Source organism: Amphiprion ocellaris, chromosome 4 (assembly GCF_022539595.1).
Source record: "Amphiprion ocellaris isolate individual 3 ecotype Okinawa chromosome 4, ASM2253959v1, whole genome shotgun sequence".
Taxonomy (NCBI): Eukaryota; Metazoa; Chordata; class Actinopteri; family Pomacentridae; genus Amphiprion; species Amphiprion ocellaris.
In genome coordinates, this window is record NC_072769.1 from 12,043,558 (window position 1) to 12,061,850 (window position 18,293).

At 39.0% G+C, this 18,293-nt stretch overlaps 3 protein-coding genes across 3 annotated transcripts in view; 2 read left to right on the top strand and 1 right to left on the bottom strand.

The window, feature by feature from the left end:
- stx8 (syntaxin 8) overlaps nt 1–5,756 on the bottom strand; it is a 40,346-nt gene extending 34,590 nt beyond the window's left edge. The window contains exons 1-5 of the mRNA XM_023263730.3: nt 5,623–5,756; nt 4,726–4,825; nt 4,514–4,608; nt 4,128–4,238; nt 955–1,088 (exon numbers count right to left, since the gene is read on the bottom strand). Of these exons, the coding sequence (XP_023119498.1) occupies nt 955–1,088; nt 4,128–4,238; nt 4,514–4,608; nt 4,726–4,825; nt 5,623–5,639 (457 nt within the window). The 5' untranslated portion in view covers nt 5,640–5,756. The remainder of the gene's footprint in view (nt 1–954; nt 1,089–4,127; nt 4,239–4,513; nt 4,609–4,725; nt 4,826–5,622) is intronic.
- A 1,926-nt stretch (nt 5,757–7,682) lies between these two features.
- On the top strand, nt 7,683–13,763 carry LOC111564252 (TBC1 domain family member 24-like). Its single transcript, XM_023263727.3, has 11 exons — nt 7,683–7,933; nt 8,088–8,305; nt 8,452–8,713; nt 8,866–8,979; nt 9,186–9,602; nt 9,712–9,951; nt 10,100–10,255; nt 10,706–10,769; nt 10,943–11,041; nt 11,180–11,438; nt 11,564–13,763. Exons 1-11 carry the CDS (start codon nt 7,731–7,733, stop codon nt 11,737–11,739), a joined length of 2,208 nt encoding a protein of 735 aa, XP_023119495.2. The 5' UTR covers nt 7,683–7,730; the 3' UTR covers nt 11,740–13,763.
- Nucleotides 12,954–17,889, top strand: LOC111564253 (zinc finger protein OZF-like). The gene is made up of 3 exons (XM_023263728.3): nt 12,954–13,090; nt 14,957–15,014; nt 15,429–17,889. Exons 2-3 carry the CDS (start codon nt 14,966–14,968, stop codon nt 16,553–16,555), a joined length of 1,176 nt encoding a protein of 391 aa, XP_023119496.2. The 5' UTR covers nt 12,954–13,090; nt 14,957–14,965; the 3' UTR covers nt 16,556–17,889.
- The last annotated feature ends 404 nt before the right edge of the window (nt 17,890–18,293 follow it).

An 18,293-nucleotide genomic window follows, 5' to 3' on the forward strand; every position in this document is an offset into this window, starting at 1 on the left:
AGAGAAGAGAAGAGAAGAGAAGAGAAGAGAAGAGAAGAGAAGAGAGATTTCCCTCCCTAGCAGTTTGACATACTCTCTACCACAGGAATTTCTTTTTTACCGCAAGTTCAGGCGCTCACCATTACCCACGTTCACCAGAAATCCCACAGGGGGACTAGAAAGCTCCATGTGGTTTGGTTTCACTGTCTTAACAGGAATCTCGGATCGCAAACTGACAATAACCAGAGCCGTAATGGAGACATTGCAATGAAGTGTCATATGGAGTCAGGTGAACTAATGTCTGGGTGTTCAAGTCATGTCAGAGCCAGGAAATAGAAAAAAATAGGTGTGGGCTTACAAGATGTGAAGCATAATGATCACCTTTTTATGTTAGCATACATCGGTTTCCCCACTATTACTTTAATGCAATTCAGGCTATGTCTAAAATCCTTGTACAATCTATTAATTATGCATTTATTTTATTATTTATTTTACTGGAATATTATGTTTACTTGACAGATAGAGGGTAGTGTTCATACTGTTCACAAACACATTGTGAAATGCTATGTATGTTCATGATGGCCATACTATGTTTCAATTCAGTTCAATTCTATTTTATTTATATAGCATGAATTCACTAAACCAGCACCAAAATAGGGAGGGGAACAAAAAAAACCAGGCTCAGGGAAGGTGGCCATCTGCCTCGACCGGTTGGGGTGACAGTGGTGATGAGGGGGGTGGGGATAGCAGGAGAAAGTTCAAGTGATATTTCACACATTGCTCTACTTATGCAGGATATTGTATCGAAATACTGCTATCAGCTACAATACTCATATTTAGACGAGAAGTTCTTTTTTTTTTTTTTTTTTTTTTTAAAGAAACATAAAATTATACTTGAAAACAAGATTCCAAAATGACTGATTTTGATTTGATAATCTGATCGATGTTGGCTGTTACATATTCATGTGCACTTACCCTCAATGACTCGTTGCTGCTGCTGTTTGATCTCTCCAAAGGTCAGCCCTTTGGTCTCCTCTGATTCGTTGATCAGCCAAGGGTTGGCTGAAATGCCTCCGCTGGCTCCTGACCCTCCGGCCATCAGTGTGGACCTGCGATACATAATCAGAGCAATGCTTAAATTCCAAAGTGTTTTGTAGCATCCTTTCAAAAACAAAAACACAAGAGGCCCATCATAACAACAAATTTTTTTGGAGACGATGTTACCTCAATCCAATGCAGAGCAACAGCAGCTGAAGCATTAAAGATGAATTTCTCAAAGGTGCAGTACAACTGAAAAACTAAAAGTGTATTGCAATGCACTCCTTTTCCCTGTCCGTCACCACTCAAGTCCAAAACAACACTAACCATGCTTTAGTTACACAATCAATATGGCTGGATGGGATAAGAGTACAATGCACATCTGTAACTCCTGCAGCAAACACCTGTAGAAGTTTGTTCACTTCTGACATTAAAATCCTTTAAATCAAACAAAAAGGTGTTTATTTACTCATTTGTCTTTTAGGTTTTTTTTGAATGACTGAAAAATACCAGGTTAGTTTGTGCAATATGTAAACATTGCATGTCCATCTGTCACAGGACTGTGGATTGTAGAGGAGGTTTTGCTCGAACAAAGTGACAGGCCAGAAAGCTCTCTGCACTGTAATGTGCTGTGCTAAACACCGCTATGTGGTTTAAAAGCTATTCTTCTCTTAATAGCTTAAAGCTGTGTTTCAGACCCCCACCAGCCGTGGCTGTCTTGCGGTGACGAGTTCATGGTCTCTGTGTGAGGCTGGATTTAATTGTGTCTGCTGAGAGCAAGCCGTCTGCTGGTCAAGCCTCAAAAAAGTGACCTGAACCAGATGCAGGCTTATCAGTGACAGGAAATAGTGATTCCACTGTACCAAACAAGGTGTACTTGCTGTGGTATTGATGTGCAATTAGCATATTTCAGTCTGTCATTGGTACGCTTACACCAACCCCTTCAAATCCCGTAAAACAGATTTGCTTTTTTTTCCACATGGAACACATAACACAACTTTTACCTCGCTGCCACTCATGAATCTCACAGTGCAATGACTGCTTCAAGCTACCTCTGAAGTGGCCAGTAAAGCACAGTGAGACTAGTCACAATGCAGGCGGGCTGAAGCTGATAGCATCACAGGAGTGAGCGAGACAAAGCATTCAGTCTAACCTCTCTAACATGTTTGATTACTATGAGACTATGTGCCAGCCCTCCGCTTCCTCCACGCATTGTGTGAAGATCCAATTAACCAGCCAGTGGGAAGCGCCAAAATCAGTCAGGCACAGCTCTTGGCAGCCACAAAGTACTAGACTGCCACCACTGGGGCCTGAGCATCCAGGTCCTGACTGAGTGACTTGGACAGGCGAGATTTAACCAATTACAGCTACTTCCAGCGCTATCAAACACAAAGGAAGAGTTAGTGAATAATGGAGAAAAGGTGAGTCCAAGAGTTAACAGGGTGAACTGAGCCTTCGCAAAAATGGGCCATGTCTGTATTTCGTTTAGCATGAAATGGAGATGCTTAGAATGGACTATTTTAGGGATGGATTAAAGTCCCTCAGCAACCTTCATCTCTTCTCTTCTACCTAAACTTCTCCCAAAAAAAAAGTTTTTAAAAAGCAGCTTAGATTATCCAAGCATGGCCAATCTACCCCCCTCCCACATTCTGTCCTCGGAGACCACACAGTGGGAATGGGTCCTACCCACAAATCCAAATTACCCACCACATATCACTATTAAATTTAGGTCTCACTGAGCAAACTAAAAACCATATGGCCACATGATTACAGTTTGCCAAGCTAATTTATTAGAAAATGTCACTTCAGATTTTTTTTTTGTACAGAGCCTTTTATGTAAATGGGTGTGTGGTCTGTAAAAAGATGAAAGCCCGTGCAAAGCACCACTAAGTAGATCAATCCCAAAACCAAAGCTTGTGAAAGATATCAGAGAAAGGCATATCAAGGCATCAGCAAAAGTGGTTCTCTAAATCGTACTCATCTGATGTCTGGCTTAATTTTGCAGTCATTTCAGGAACTACTTAAAAACATATATAATGACAAAGTAGACATTCTGTTTTGTATAAGATCTGTTCCATAAATGCGGTGTCTCTACGATGTGAAGAGAACATGGAGGCGCCAACGAAAAACACTCAGTAACGAAACAGACATGAGAGGCTAGAGGGTTTTAACAAAATGACACCATTTCCTCTCTCTGTCCAAACAAATATCATCTGGGCAACACTGGGTCAAATCTTACAAATAGTAATGACTACCTGCTACCTAAGATTTTCAAAACTGTCACACTGGTGCTGAGGAGGATATCAGTGGCATCCAGCTCTTTGATGAGCTCTACAAGTAGTACAATATATGTTCAGTGGAGAGTAAGAAACTGTAAACTCACTCCTTTCATCTTTGTTCATCAAGACACATTCATACATTCACATGAATGTGTCTGTCTATTGTAGAGGGTGCCAAATGTGTGATCAACAGCGCAAAGCGAGCAAATCTCTTAATGAAAAAGAATTAGCTATGAAGTTAAGCACCCTGTCAAAATGGCAGACAGGCAGACTTCCTTCCGAGTGATAGCACAGGCAGAGGTCACAGGACATGGGTCATACCGGATGTACAAAGACTTTCACCTAAAGTTAGTGACCAGTGACATATCATCAAAGCAGAGAATCGCCTATGACCTCTCCGGTTAAGAACATAGACAAGAGAATGAGGATTCATTATTTTTAATTGGACAGCCAGAGCTAGATATTATTTTTTTTTTAAAAAAGACATCAGAGAGGGGAATCACAAAATTAAAGGTGACATGTTCTGAGCAGGATGCCCCCTGAAGCATCATGTGGTGATGCTTGGTTCGGGCTTTCTGACACTAACTGAAGTTGACAGATAGAAGTTCAGAGTGGACAAATATCCTGCAAGAGCCATAAGGAGGCCAGACCAGTAAATTACTGGTATGAATCCAAGAGAAACATCGCATTGATGATAAACATGTTACACCCCATTTGACACTGGGCCATCATAGTCGTATTTGTCCCAGTGTGATCTCACTCTTAATATTATAGAAATGCTGATGAGATCTAAGACATTCAAGATAAACTAATTTTTCTTTATACAAATACCTTGAGGGCTCAGGCTCTGTGATGTCTCCTTTGAAAGTGGCATTGAGCTGCTTCTCTCTGGTTAGCAGGTCATCAATGAGGTTCTGTCTCCTGTCACATTCTGATTGCATTCTGAGGAGGCCACGATAAGGTAAAAAGCTGCATTACTTCAACCACCTCCAATGATAGCAGACACGTGATGTGTCTCAAACTTCTCTTTGGGTCAGAGTTAACCCATGAGCACAGTTGGTCACAGTGCATTCCTAAGGACAAACCTTTTCAAAACACTCTAATGCCCTCTATAGGAAATATACTGTTAATGCAAGCAGAGAAAATACTCCAACTCCAAAGGTAATCTGTGTCTCATGACATCCGCTGCTTGTAAAATTAGCAGAAGCAAAGGATACATGCGCCGAGATGAGGAAGCTCGCAACAAACTCTCTTTGAGCTGGGCAATATTCTGTTTTAGCTTCTGAAGTGACGCCCGTAGTGTCATGTTTATCTGAAAAGACAGAAAATATGGAGACTGCTAAACACAATACACAACTGACTATTAAAAGATACATTTGTAGGCAATAAAACTTAATTTCTGCATGTAAAACAGAATAGAACATCTTACCTTTGCAGGGTTCCCCCCGGTTCTCTGCTGCCTGTTCCGTTCATGGATGTTTTCTGCTATTTCCTGCGCCAGCCGACAAGTGGCATCATAATTCTGTAACCTGTAGATCAATGAATGGGATAAATATGTCATGTTTTATAGCATGTCACACTGCAGCTCAGATTAATTAGTAGGATTAGGTTCAGAGTGGTAAGTTTCAGTGCATTTTAACGTGCAATTGTCCCTATGACGTTCAGGGACACTTGACTTGAATGTGCCCAAATGTTGTGCAGATTTTAAAAATATAACAATAACATGATTAAAACCAACAGACTCAGTCCTGGTGAGTTTAAGCAGCTATGTCAAGGTTAATATTCAGACTGAAAGAGGAGTTTTTGTATCTCGTTTGTCGTTTATTGATGCTGGACTTTAGCTAATGCTGTAAGTAATGATTTATGTGCGAATGCATCATTAACTGTCAGGTCAACCTAAAGCCTGTACTGATCTGTATTAGCATCTAATACAACGTTAATGTTTGATATTGTAAAGTTTTGGCGTCATCACATATTAGCTTAGTTGGGTTAAATATTAGAAAATGAGCAGAGGCACTGTGTTTATCATGTGACATGTTAAGACATTGTCTTTTCCCTCTTGTGATCATACGAATGTAACAAAGATTATCTGACGAGTACATACAATAATAATGTCTAAAACGACTTGTCTTGTCTCAACAGAATGAGATGATTTAGGAAATGCTCACTGAAAAGACATGTTGTTGTATTTAGCTAATCTTCATAGAGAAGTACTAGCCGCTTTAGCTAGCTGAGTACAGAGTAGCAGCCAGGAGCAGAAATGATGTTTGTTACAGTTAATTATACACCAGCGAGATTTATTTTACCCTTCGAAAGAATTACTCACCAGGGATCCTGAGACATTGTGATAAAATTGAGCTATTACGCGAAATTTCACTTAGTTTGAACCATCCGGCAGTAATCACGAACAAACTGCTTCTTGTTTTGGACGGGACGTCACTACGGCACACGGCGAAGACCAATTTACCTCAAGGTTTCGCTTTTCTGCTCTGCATTATACAGAGAGAGAGATAGCTGCTGAAAGTGAGTTTGTTACGCAGGTACAGCCACGCAAATTATGAATAATGACAAGTTTTGCATCAAACATACATGAGCTTAGATTGCATGGTGGTTGTGTTGCACACAATGACATTTCTGTGTTTATATTCTCTTGTTTCTTGTCTTTTGTCTCTGAACATTTCTGAACCCAGCCTGTTGAAGCAGATGGTCACCCTCCCTAAGCCTGATTCTGCTTTATCTTTTATATTTGTCTGGTAAAGTCATATAATTAATAATATTTTATTATCTTAACCTTACTATTTGATTTAGTGCAGTAAGTCTGTATTATATAGAACTTTGTTGGGTTTTAATCATTATATTTAATTTGCTCAGGTAAATTCATATCCTAAATAATACTGTAAGGTCTTAACCTTAATATTTAAATTTTTTGGGTCAATTTACAATGTCTTGTTTTTCTACTAGAAAGCACTTTAGCTCAACCACGGTTGTTTTAAATGTGCTTTGTAACAGTGACTTTTTATTATTTTTTGTTGTTTATCCTATGATATTACTATGATATATTTGCAGAGGTAATAAATTCTGTACATTTAAACAATGATCAACGATTTAAACAATAATAACAGCAATAATTGTCTGACATACACACAATTTGGTGACTTGTAGGAGTAAAAAAACACAGTGAACCTGCTTGTGAATTTCAAGACCTCAACTTACTGGACTTACACTTGCAAAAGCAATCTACATCTAAGTCCATTTCTTCTGCCACAGAAATGATCAGAAATAAACCAGTACATCATTTCTCAGAGAACTCCAGCTCAGTCTTTACAAGGACAAGATTGTTCACATTGTAACAACAGTCAGCATAACCCAAAGCAATGTGGGGAATGCGTTTCCTATAAAGTGGGAAGTGCTTCTTTGGTTGGTGTATGAGAGTGAGCAGTAACCTAAGGTGACGCCATGGAAACATTTTTTTGTGATAGTCAATTTTATTAAAAGTCTCTGATCAGCCTGACAGGATACACAGAATATAAGAACACAGCAGTTTTCCACAGTCTACTCAGACTTGCCACAATATGAGCCTTCATAGATTGAATGGTGTTGAGTTTGACTGATAAATGTGTCATAACTGCTTACCTTGCTTATGTATGTATACTTATGTATACATTTGAATTTGTATTGTCACAGCCTTCATGGAAATTAACATGACGGAATAACAGCTCATTGTCCTCAGTCAGGGAGGCTAAAGAGTTTGTTTTTCAACTGCATTACATGTAGTGCCCACATATGGGATAAGTACTTTTTGAGGTTTTATGTTTCATGACCAAACAATGGTTGTGTTTAGATGACAACATACATATGTTGTGTAAAATAATAGTCTTTGGAAGATTTCTTGGAATTAGAACCCTTGGCATTTTGATGCAGTTTCAGAGAAAAAGTCTACCACGTAGACAAATTATTTTCTGAGTACTGATTTCATGTCAATATAAACATTTAAACTCATGAGCTAAACATTAATTACACGAGCAATGAACATTCAATTGTGGGACCTGAGTAAATGTAGGTGACATACGAGTTAAATATCTGCATTAAAGTAAGGTTTATTGGAGGACTTCTGATCATTAAAAAATGCCTGTTGTCACACGATCTGTAAATTTTGCAGCCTTGTTTGTTGGTTGCGTTTATGGTGGCGCTGTGGATGCTGTCTGGAGACTGATTACTTCTCAGAATCAGACACTGTATGTTGCCAAAGCTACAGCAGCAAAATCAGTGGAACTTGTCACTTGCAGTGCCTGAATCACCATAAACAAACCATGGTCAACTCACATGACCACAGCCCACAGAACTATATAAGGCCCTGATCCTCAGGACTGGGCAGGTAGTAAAAGAAGCAATGTTGCCTTTCAGCATTTATGTCTTCGAAGAATAAGACTTAAGATGATTGACGTTTCACGGACACCAGAGTTTTCCAATTGTGGAAACATTAATTCAATATCGCACACATCCTCTGACCAAGACCTCAGCTCTATGGTAAGAGGTGGAACAAGGCAAAGGTCTCACTCCTATTACAACCAAGAGGACGTTAAGAACTATGGTGTGGAGATACAGAAGGAGGAAAGCTGTTTAAGACCTCGCTCCAGGTAAGTTTTCAAAAAAAATAAAAAACAAAAAATCCAAATCAGGCTAGCTGGATACTTATTTATAATCATCCAAATGTAAACTTAATGCTATGATAGACTAGACTACATTAATATGTCTGACTGCATAACTAATATGGAATCAAATGCTCTCCAGATCATTTTACAGTTATGAGACATCAGAGCTGTACTCTGACTATGATGTTGGAAGCTTTAAACGGTCTAGTCTGCAGAGGCAGAAGACAAACTCCTCGCAACTCAACTATCAAATGACCAAAAAGGAGGAAAGACAAGAAGAAGGGTCTGCTGTTCGAGTAACATCTAAGAAGTCTAAGTCCAAACTGAACAAGCTTTCATCCTCTAGAGAACTTCATGGTACTGAAATAATGTTTTCCAGTGGGATGTAGATTCTACTCCGAAAATATAATAAGGATTTGTGAAAATCTGATCTGTCCATTTATACTGTTTAGGAGAGTTAAAGAGAGTTAAAGATTAAAGGTATGTGTTCATGTCTTGTTCAGGCAGTAAAGGCAGTCTCAAGTCAGTGTCCATGATAACCATCTCTGAGTCGGACAACTGGGAGATTTGTTCCAGCTCTGGGATGAAGTATGGACAGTTTGTGGACTGGGAGAAGATCGATCCTGAAGCCGCAAAAAAATATGAGCAGATCCTGATGAGTCAGCAGCAGCAGCGGAAAACTATGGGCCGAGAAGGATTCTGGGCCTCACCACACACACTAAGGGCCAAAGCCTATTATCACATCATCCACAGCATCAATTCCAGGTTAAGACTTTCACATTAAACATTATAAACTCCAAATTTTTAAATGTATTTTCTGTCACTAGGACAAGCATGTATGCATTTGGGGTGATTGATATGACAACTACACCTATTTAAAACAATCTAACTGTGGATTCATGTTATATCCGCTGCAGGGCTGTCACTCCAGACAGAGATCTCTACTATGAACTGGCCAAGAACCTATTTGGAGAACAGAAAATCAGCAACCACCCAGTCCCAGAGTACATGGAGGCTGGAGAAATACCCAGGTACTTTCATGGGATATTGGTTTACATATTTAGGAGATTTTGCTTTTCTTAATTATTGAGTTTCCCAATAACAAGCTCTTCCTTGATATATTCCCAATATCTGATCATAATCAGACTTATACGTTTTAGTATTATTACTGGAAATAAACTGTGCGATGGAGAAAAATGTGACTAAGTGAGTCCTTGCTTGCTCTTTTCTTATCCAGATACTGTCTCAACAAAGCAGGCCTGAATTCTGTTAAGAAGATCCTTCTCTGCCTCGGCAAACACTTCTCAGACATGAACTTCTGCCCCATCCTGCCTGCTCTGGTCTCCCTCATCCTCCACTTCAGCGAAGATGAAGCTGAGTGTTTCTTCAGTGTGTCCCGACTTATCAGCTACGATGACCCCAACAAGCGTTACATTGACCAGACCTTTCTCACCTACCGCGCTTCCTGTATGACCTTTGGAGACCTTGCCAACAAATGTTGCAGAGGCATTCGTAAGCTGATCGCCAGCTCTCACCAGAACCTTTTTGAGTTTTACTCTGACTGGATCATGTGGATATTTGCTGACCTTCCGTTCACGTACGCCATCAGAGTTCTGGATGTCTACCTACAGGAGGGCTACAAAGTCCTCTATAGGTGTGCTGCTGCTGCATTTTCACATGTAAACAAATGACATAACCATTATTTGTTTTTTAAAAAAATCACACCGTCAAGAGCACTGTTAATGTATAATTATTCTTTATAGGGTGGCACTGGCTTTGCTCAACCTCTACAAAGTATCTGTGTCTTCTCGAGTGGCAGATGTGGAGGATTTTAGAACAGATATGAAGAGTTTTGTACAGAATGTAGCTCGCCACTGCACGGCTGAGAAACTTCTGGAGAGAGCGTTCATGATTCCTATGGCGACACGGAGAGAGCTCAACCTTCTATTTAATGCCAATAAAGACTCCCTCATGCAAAAAGGTGTCAGCATTCACCAAAAGAGGTGGGTTAATACTGACATTGTTATAGACCAGCAACTAAGTAGCACATTTGTGAAAATGTACTGCCTCTGTGCAGTTTTAAATCTGAAAATTTAAACTCTTCCAAACCCCATTTTCACATTTCATTGCTATTTTTAATGTTCCATGAAGGCAGTCGGTCGAGACAGTGGACTTTGGCAACTTCAGCTCCAGTGTTGTAACAGGGACTGAAATGAGAGTTGTCTGGGCCTGGATACCTGAGCGCTTTGCCCTCTTCAGTCCCATTAGGTTGTTCAGTGCAGCTGAACATGAAAGAAGTCTTGCTTCGTGAGTAACCTTTGTTTAGGGCTTCAATCCCAATGAGAAACTACTTAGAATAGAATAGAATTAATGAGCTGCTACTTTACATGCATGAATAATGTCTAGAGGTGCTAACACTATAAAGCAGTGGTTTTCATTTTCCATTCATACTTGCATCATTAAAGTAAATAAATGTTATTATGGATTAATATCTGCTGAAGACCATGTTCCTGCAGTGAAAAACAGATTCTCAGGTCTTGTTATGTAACAGTTACTTGGAGCAGGATGTATGTTTTCACTATCAACATGTTTACTTAGAGGGTGAAAGTCAGGTCACTTCAATGGTGACTTATATTCAGACTACCCTGAATAAAATAAGCAGCAACTTTAGACATGGAAGTAGAATTTTAAAGCTAAAGTTGTAATTTTTTGTAGCATTTGATGCTTCTGAAACAACATTTTTTTCCTTTCCTATAGATTCTATTCACAAGTGGAAGGACACGAACCAGCAGTCTTGATTATCAAAACGACAGATGAAGAGGTAGCTTTAGATAATATAATGAATACTGGGGTCAATCTGATAAGTTGCTTATGTGTGGCTATGCTTTTGATTTCATTTTAGAATTGACCATACAGTATCAATGCTTTAAACAATATAATTAGTTTAAGGAAAATGCTTTGTATGCCACTGAAGTATTATTTCTCATTCTTCAGGTGTTTGGTGCCTTCCTGTCTACAGATATGATAGAGAGAAGAAAGCATGACTCCCAGGGACTCGCATATTTCGGAACTGGGGAGTGTTTTGTTTTTACGGTGAGCCACTTTCCTGCTCTCTCCTTCTTGATTTCAACTTTGACACATTACATTCAGGTTTGCTGCCTGTTGATTTTGTAGTTCTTCCTTATCATCCACTGCTGCTGTGTCAAACAAGAAATCTGATTGTTCTTTCAGCTCCGTCCCAGCATGGAGCGCTACCAGCAGGCCATGGTCAACATCATGACCCGAAGAGCTTCTCCTCAGCAGATTCGAACCAGCGTCACCTCCCCTGCAACCCTGACTTGTCCTGCTGGGACCCCGCAGAATCCCAGCTACCTGACAGTCCCCTTCACTGCACCATCAGAGGAACCCATGACTGCCAAAGAGCCCAAGAGACCTAAAGAGCAAGAAGCCTCCATGTTCATAGCAGGAGACAACAGTCGGCTTGTTATTGGTACGTCAGTTAAAGATGTTGTTAGAGGAATAGCAAAGAAAAACTGTGATGTAAACAAGAGCACAAGCTGACAGGGGAGCTCTTAACAGCATGCAGTGCTGATGTAGCTTTGTGTCCTCTTTCAGGTGGCGATGGGGGCCATGCTCTCTGCCTGCAGGAAGACCTCGAGGGAGGATACACTGAACTCTGTGACACGTTCAAGAGCATCCCACTGTGCAAGGGACATTTCAAGATCCAGTCCCTGGAAGTATGGGGCATCCAGAACTCTATTTCCTTATCTCCCTGTTTTTCCTCCTCCTAAAATAATGAGAGCAGCCTTGTAATTATATTTATTTGGGTAAGCGCTGATGGAGTTTTTGTTGATGCTATGTACGTGTACTTGATTTTTATGGAGCTTGCAGATATCTATTTTGTGCAATGCAAATTTACACAAATATTGTAAAGAAACTGAGTCAGATTTTACTTGATTTGTCAAGCCAAGTTTGTTTGTACGGGCTTTATCATTTATTATGTTTTACTGGACTTTACCGTCCACATGCAGTGATTCCTATCTCAGGGTACACAAAGACAATCACAAAACACAAACAATCTAAACGATTTTATCACATAAGGAAGGCAACTAATTTCATAATAACCAACATAAATCAATATGTATTCAGTTTTGCCACGAAGGCTGATTGTGATAACATTGCAGAAGAAACATTATAACTCTGTCTGGTCTCTCATAAAGTCAACTTGTTTCATAGAGTTTAGTTTGTTCTGCTGTCCCCACACCGCATATCAGCACAACAGCACCTACCGCTGCACCTTCTTTTTTTATTATTATTTTGCAAGTTAGGTGCATTTAATTGATTGTAAATCAAACTTGATGCACTTTTTTATCACAATCAAACAATTTGTCTTCTTAATGCCTCATCATTTGATGTTGTAAACATTATTTTTGTGTATTCATAAGGAGGTGAAAAGCCAGTGAGTTTCTGATTGAAAATATATTCATATATTACTGAACTCTCTGAATTCCAAATCTGGCAGACATGTGTGTGCACAATACAACATAGATGTTACTCAAACAGCTATTATAGCCTATAGGCCTATGTCGTAGCCTGTAGGTGTACGGTAGCTTTTATAAAGAAAATGTCACTGGATATACTAGCAAATCTAGCCAAATCAGGTATTGTTTGCTAGCTGTATTTGTTCGAGCGATGGTGTTTTAGCTTAATTTACCAAAAACTTCATTTAAATCCCTGGAGGTTGGAGAAATCTGTGCTGCGTTTCTGTGCTGTTGGAACTGTTGCATGTAGCAAAAATGACTACTGTGCCTATAGTCTTTTAACTTGTTCAACACATTTTCCTTTTTATATAAAAAATGTACACTTTCTTCTCGGCATTAATGCGACGCCACCAAGCACGTCTGCACCGCATTAATAATTCAATTAAACAGCGATGACTCCAGGTTTTCGTCGAAACACGGGTACCGAACTTCCGTGGTACACTTGAAGGTATCATAGTTGGGGACGAGCATCAACCCCAAATTGCTTTAGCTTGTTTAGCAAGTTGCTGCGACTAGTTACCATACAGTATGAAGTACGATAAACTTAAAGCCTTCCGGACCGAAAACGTGACAACATTCGCCTGTAAGGATTATTAAAGAGGTGGGACTGAATCCTTTTTGCCCTACTGAGTCTTGTACTGATTGATGTAGTTAGCTAACATGTTAGCTTTAGCGAAGGTAGCTAGCAAACGTTGTATAGCTGTAGCTTTTGTGTGTGTGTGTCCCAGGTAAACGCTCATTTAGCAATAATCTCACAACAGTTTGGGTTACTGTGTCTTCAGACGGTGTCATATTAAACTCAGTTCACAACCATTTCAGCATAGTTTCCTTGCAAGCGTGCTGATCATGCTGCAAAGCATCAATATATGAGCTTTCTGAATCAGCAGTCGGCGCTTATTCAGAAAGCTGCAGTTCCAGATGCAGCTTATAAGTCCAGCTCAAGTTTTGTTTAGTGAGATACATTTTCTACTTCTAACATTGTTTGGTTTGGCATTCAGTTCATCTTCCTCTTGCTAGAAAAGCTAGACGTTTCTAATGTGCGGTTCGACTTCCCCCAAATACGCATTGTAAGTGGCTAAATTAAACAGCTGTTTGATGGATCATGTGATTAATATCAATGATTGATGCTGCTCATAAATGTTCCATATGGCACCTTGAATGCTAAATCCTGTTTCTGTCTGTTAAAAATGGCCACCCAGTGGCCAGAGGGATATCACAAGACCTGTTTTGACATCTGAGCTGAATATTATTAATAAACAGAACACTTCCCCGTAGGACTGGGTGATACCACAAGGCTCTGCTTATCCAACCATTGACATTTCAGAAAAAAATAGTACAGTCTGCCACTTTGGATACCAAAGTTTTGTGTGAGTGATAAAAATCACTATTTTACTCATATAAAATAACCCAGCCTTGTAAAACATGCTGTAATGTAACAGCACCTTGTTTAGATAGTACTAGGCATGCTCTCTTTGTGTAATTTTTATGTATTGCAAATATTTAGATCATGACTCCAGATCATTGTGTCTTAAACAGAAATGTGATGCACTAAGTTGCACGACTCTGAAACGCACAATTGGATATCCCAGTAATAAGACAGCAAGGCCAGTTATTTGTGTGTATGTCAGCTGATAAGATTGTAAAATAATTTAGTTCAGAAATTCTAAACTAGGTTTGTGGTAATTTAGCAACAACATCAAGTTTGCAACTATTTACACTTGCTTTTTTTTTTTTTTTGAAAATCAGACACTCCTACAAAATTAGGTATTTGCAGAACAGAATAAATACACAACTAATTTCTTGAATTCTAATTTAAGTAAAGAGGTTTCAGCCAGTGGTTTTCACTGTCATATAAAATTATGTCTACCTGATGACTCCCATCAACATGCACTCACTGCAGTAAGCTTTAGTCCAGCTGCTGGAAACTGCTGTTCAGCTGAAACAAATGTCCACAAAGACTGTTACACTAACTTTATTAATATTTACTGACAGCACTAAAATGTATTTATATTCAAAACGAGGGAGTGTCACTCATACACTTCATTGCTTTTGTTTTGATTTTGCTGTTAGTGTGTAATTAGTGTCCAGCTGGTCCCAGACATTAACAGACATGAGGAGCTATGGTGTTTTCCTCTGCTGCCTTTTTCAACAAACAATTTTGGCATGAACCTCAGATAGTTGGGACAGCTGCCAGACTGCAACTCAGAGGAAATCTCTCCTCATTGCTTGATTTTTAATGAACAAGTTGATTGATTAAATAATAACTGCAATTAATTTGTGATTAATCATTGACATCCCTACTTTTAGCCAATACATTTGTGTCGAATTTTTAAAACTCAAAATTTCAATACAAATGTTAGCCTGAAACCTCAATATTGCTTTCTATAATCAACCGAGTCACTGATCTGCAATATAAAGATAATTCCCTGTTTTCTTTTCTGTCTGTTCATGTGTTGTATTTCAAAAGGTTGCAGTGATGGGTCCAGACACTACACCTGTCCCTAAAACAGAATCTTCAGAGGAAAGTATGTACTGATGGTTATTTGTGTTTTCTTGTTCTCCCCATTGGTAAAAACTTCAGTACAAAAAGCTACCTTTTAAAGTGGTATTATGCTTGGTTACTTATGCAGCTAAGGCATAAGGTTTAAGCAGATGATACTAGCAAAAAAAAGTTTAAAAAAAATTAATTCAATAAAGTGAACTGACTCTGCTGCCCTGAACATACATTATATACTGTATGTCTGCCACTCTGGACTTAGTTCAGTTCTTCCCTTCTAAAACCTTCTGAGACATCACTAGACCTCACTATTTTTTCCTATTTGTTCAGGTAATATTAGTCACAGATAAAAAATAATTTGAATTTTATGCTTCTTAATGAGATTTCTATAGTCCTACCATGAAGTAACCAAACTTTGTTCTTTGATGTGATTGTTCCCCAGGTCCAGGAGAAGTTGTGGTGAAGATAGTCTCAGAGTCAGATTCCAATGATGCTTCAACTGCTGCAGAATTTGAGAACTCCATACAATCAGAAAGCAACATATCAGACAAGTGCTACCCGTGCTCCCTCTGTGGCAAGGCATTTGACAGACCATCAAAGCTAGAGAGGCATAAACCTGTGCATATGAGGAAACCCAAGACTATTCATCAGTGTAAGCATTGTGATAAGATCTTCACACAAGAAGAGAAGCTGATCCGACACCAGAATTGCCACAGTAGGACTAACCAGCACCCCTGCCCTGACTGTGGAAAAGTGTTCAATAGGCCTTCCAAGTTAGAGAGACATAGACGCACACACTCGAAAACACCAAAGGTGCCTCATCAGTGCTCATACTGCATAAAGACATTCAGTAAACTTAACAAACTTGTCCGTCACATGCGTATGCACACTGGGGAAAAGCCTTTCACCTGCTCTGTCTGCGGAAAAGGATTTTCTGAGGCAGGACACTGCAAAGCGCATGAAAAAACGCACGAGGAGCAGCCAGAAAAACCTCACTGCTGCGCAGACTGTGGAATGTGTTTCTTCAAGGCCTCAGAGCTCCGTCGACACTTTCGCTCTCACACAGGAGAGAAACCTTTCAGATGCACCTTGTGTGAGAGCCGCTTCTCCCGCTCGGAGGGACTTAAAAGACACATGAGGAGCCACACAGGAGAAAGACCATACAAATGCATTATATGCGGAAAAGGATTTTATTCTCGTCAGGATATGAATGTTCATGGATTGACCCACTCAGGAGAGAAACCTCATCTTTGCCCTGTGTGTGGTAAAGGCTTTTCGCAGCTGGGCAACATGAAAGAACATGAACAAAATGTTCATATTAAGGCCGAGAAATATATTTGCAATGAATGTGGGGCAACTTTCACACGGTACAAGTCACTGACAAAGCATCAGCGGACACACACAGGAGAAAGACCCTATCTGTGCCTCATCTGTGGTCGTAGGTTTTCTTGGAGCCATTCTCTTAGCAGACACCAGAGGACACACACACACAGACAGATGTCTATGGACACACCTAAAGACATAATAAGTTTTGAAGGACCCTGTGAGAATCCCAGCAGCGAAAAGTAGCGACAAAGTCCTTAGAGAAAGCACAATTCATTTTTAAGTAGTGTTTCTGGAGAGAGGAACTGACAAATTGAATTTACTCATTAGTATTGCATTGACAACAAATTTTCACCTTCTGAGATGATTTTATTCACTACTGGCTTTTTAATTTGTCCATTAGAAATTCTTATTACAGGACAACAGATTATATAATTTTCTCTTAAAATTATTTATTGATCAAATCCAAAAGGTAAACCTTCTGACAAGCGTTGTTAATCTCATATACTGACAGTTAAAATCCATACTGTGCCTAAAAAAATTACTATCTAAACTGGATGGATGTGGATTAGCTCTGATCAAATTCTCCTTTTATGACAGATTTGGACTTGCATTTGGATAAACAGCTTGAAAGAATTTACAGAAAGATTTGTTACAAGCAAAGTTGACTTGCCCTTTCAGATTGCCTGAAATTGTGGTTTACCATTCAGCCAAATTAGTACAAATTGACACTTGGTGCACTCCAATCCGTGGATCATTCAATCTTTTTGTATTCAGTTGAGAAAGAGGGGAAAAAAGTTATTTTAATATTCATTTATGAATCCAATACAGCAAACAACACCAACAACTTGTTTCGCTCTCTCTTTTTTTTTTTTTTGTTGAAGTCTAAAATGGGAAATGAAGAAACAAACCATTGACTTGGATTTTAATGTTTAGTTTGTCTGGTTTGTGTTATCAAATATAAACTTTTGCGAAAGACAAAAGCTATAAAGCTACCATGCATAAAAGTCATACAGATCAGATTGCAACATTGTGTGCAACACACAAAAAGGCAATAACTTCCTGGTTACATAGCTCAACAGATCAAACATCAAGAACAATTTTGGTTATTCATTTCTTTCTTTTGACATGAGCATAAAATCAAAAGCATGAAAAACCTGACATTTTTGTTGTTGTTGAATTCATAACAACAATAGTGATACATTTTTTAAATTTTCCAATTTTGGATTCTGCGTAGAACCTGACTACAAGGAATAATATACGGATTCAGTACGGTACATACTACGAGGTAGCTTAGTGATTTTGTTACTGCAATTAACTGAAAAAGATTTGACTTTAAAAAACTGCCAAAAGACTCTTTTTATATTTCCATCAAATTGTTATAATTTTTGTTAACTGATTAGTGACTCCTGCAATGTTCTCTATGCAGGTAGGCTATATCACCACTTGCCACAGAACACCTGCTGTGATTCCGTTGCTTACAGGGGAGTGTAAGTGATTAAATGTGTGCAGTAGTAGTTTTCTTCTTCTATGAGTTGTGTAAAATTGAAATAAATGAATTTTAAACTTTAAAAAAAAAATGTAATTCCGTTTTATATTGACATTTGCCGAATATGTAAAGTGTAGTTGCATTTTACATTGATTGTATTTGTGATACTGTCCTCATATACAAGAGCTTACAGTCAGTAAATAGATACATTGCTCTTTTCTGTGATTCCCTTCATGGTAATCCCACACAATGGGCCGACAATGTTCTTGAAAACATATTCAAGAAATGTGTACAAAAGTGTTATGTGCATAATGTCTGTTTCATGTCCCACGGAATTCTGCTGCATATTGCATGTACTAAAAGAATTGACAATTCCCTGTAAGAGGTTTAGTTTTACTTTAGTCTGTTATTGTTCACATTTAGCAGACAAAGTAGTAGATCAGTCTCTACCAACAGCACAGACAGTAAAAACGCGTCTTGAGCACGGAGTAGCAA

Excerpts from the sequence above, each read along its gene's own strand:
- LOC111564253 (XM_023263728.3), top strand. The coding sequence starts at position 14,966 with ATGGGTCCAGACACTACACCTGTCCCTAAAACAGAATCTTCAGAGGAA. Across the intron at positions 15,015-15,428 it reads AACAGAATCTTCAGAGGAAA|GTCCAGGAGAAGTTGTGGTG; the intron begins GTATGTACTGAT and ends ATTGTTCCCCAG.
- LOC111564252 (XM_023263727.3), top strand. The coding sequence starts at position 7,731 with ATGATTGACGTTTCACGGACACCAGAGTTTTCCAATTGTGGAAACATT. Across the intron at positions 8,306-8,451 it reads ATCCTCTAGAGAACTTCATG|GCAGTAAAGGCAGTCTCAAG; the intron begins GTACTGAAATAA and ends TGTCTTGTTCAG. Across the intron at positions 9,952-10,099 it reads GTCAGCATTCACCAAAAGAG|GCAGTCGGTCGAGACAGTGG; the intron begins GTGGGTTAATAC and ends TGTTCCATGAAG.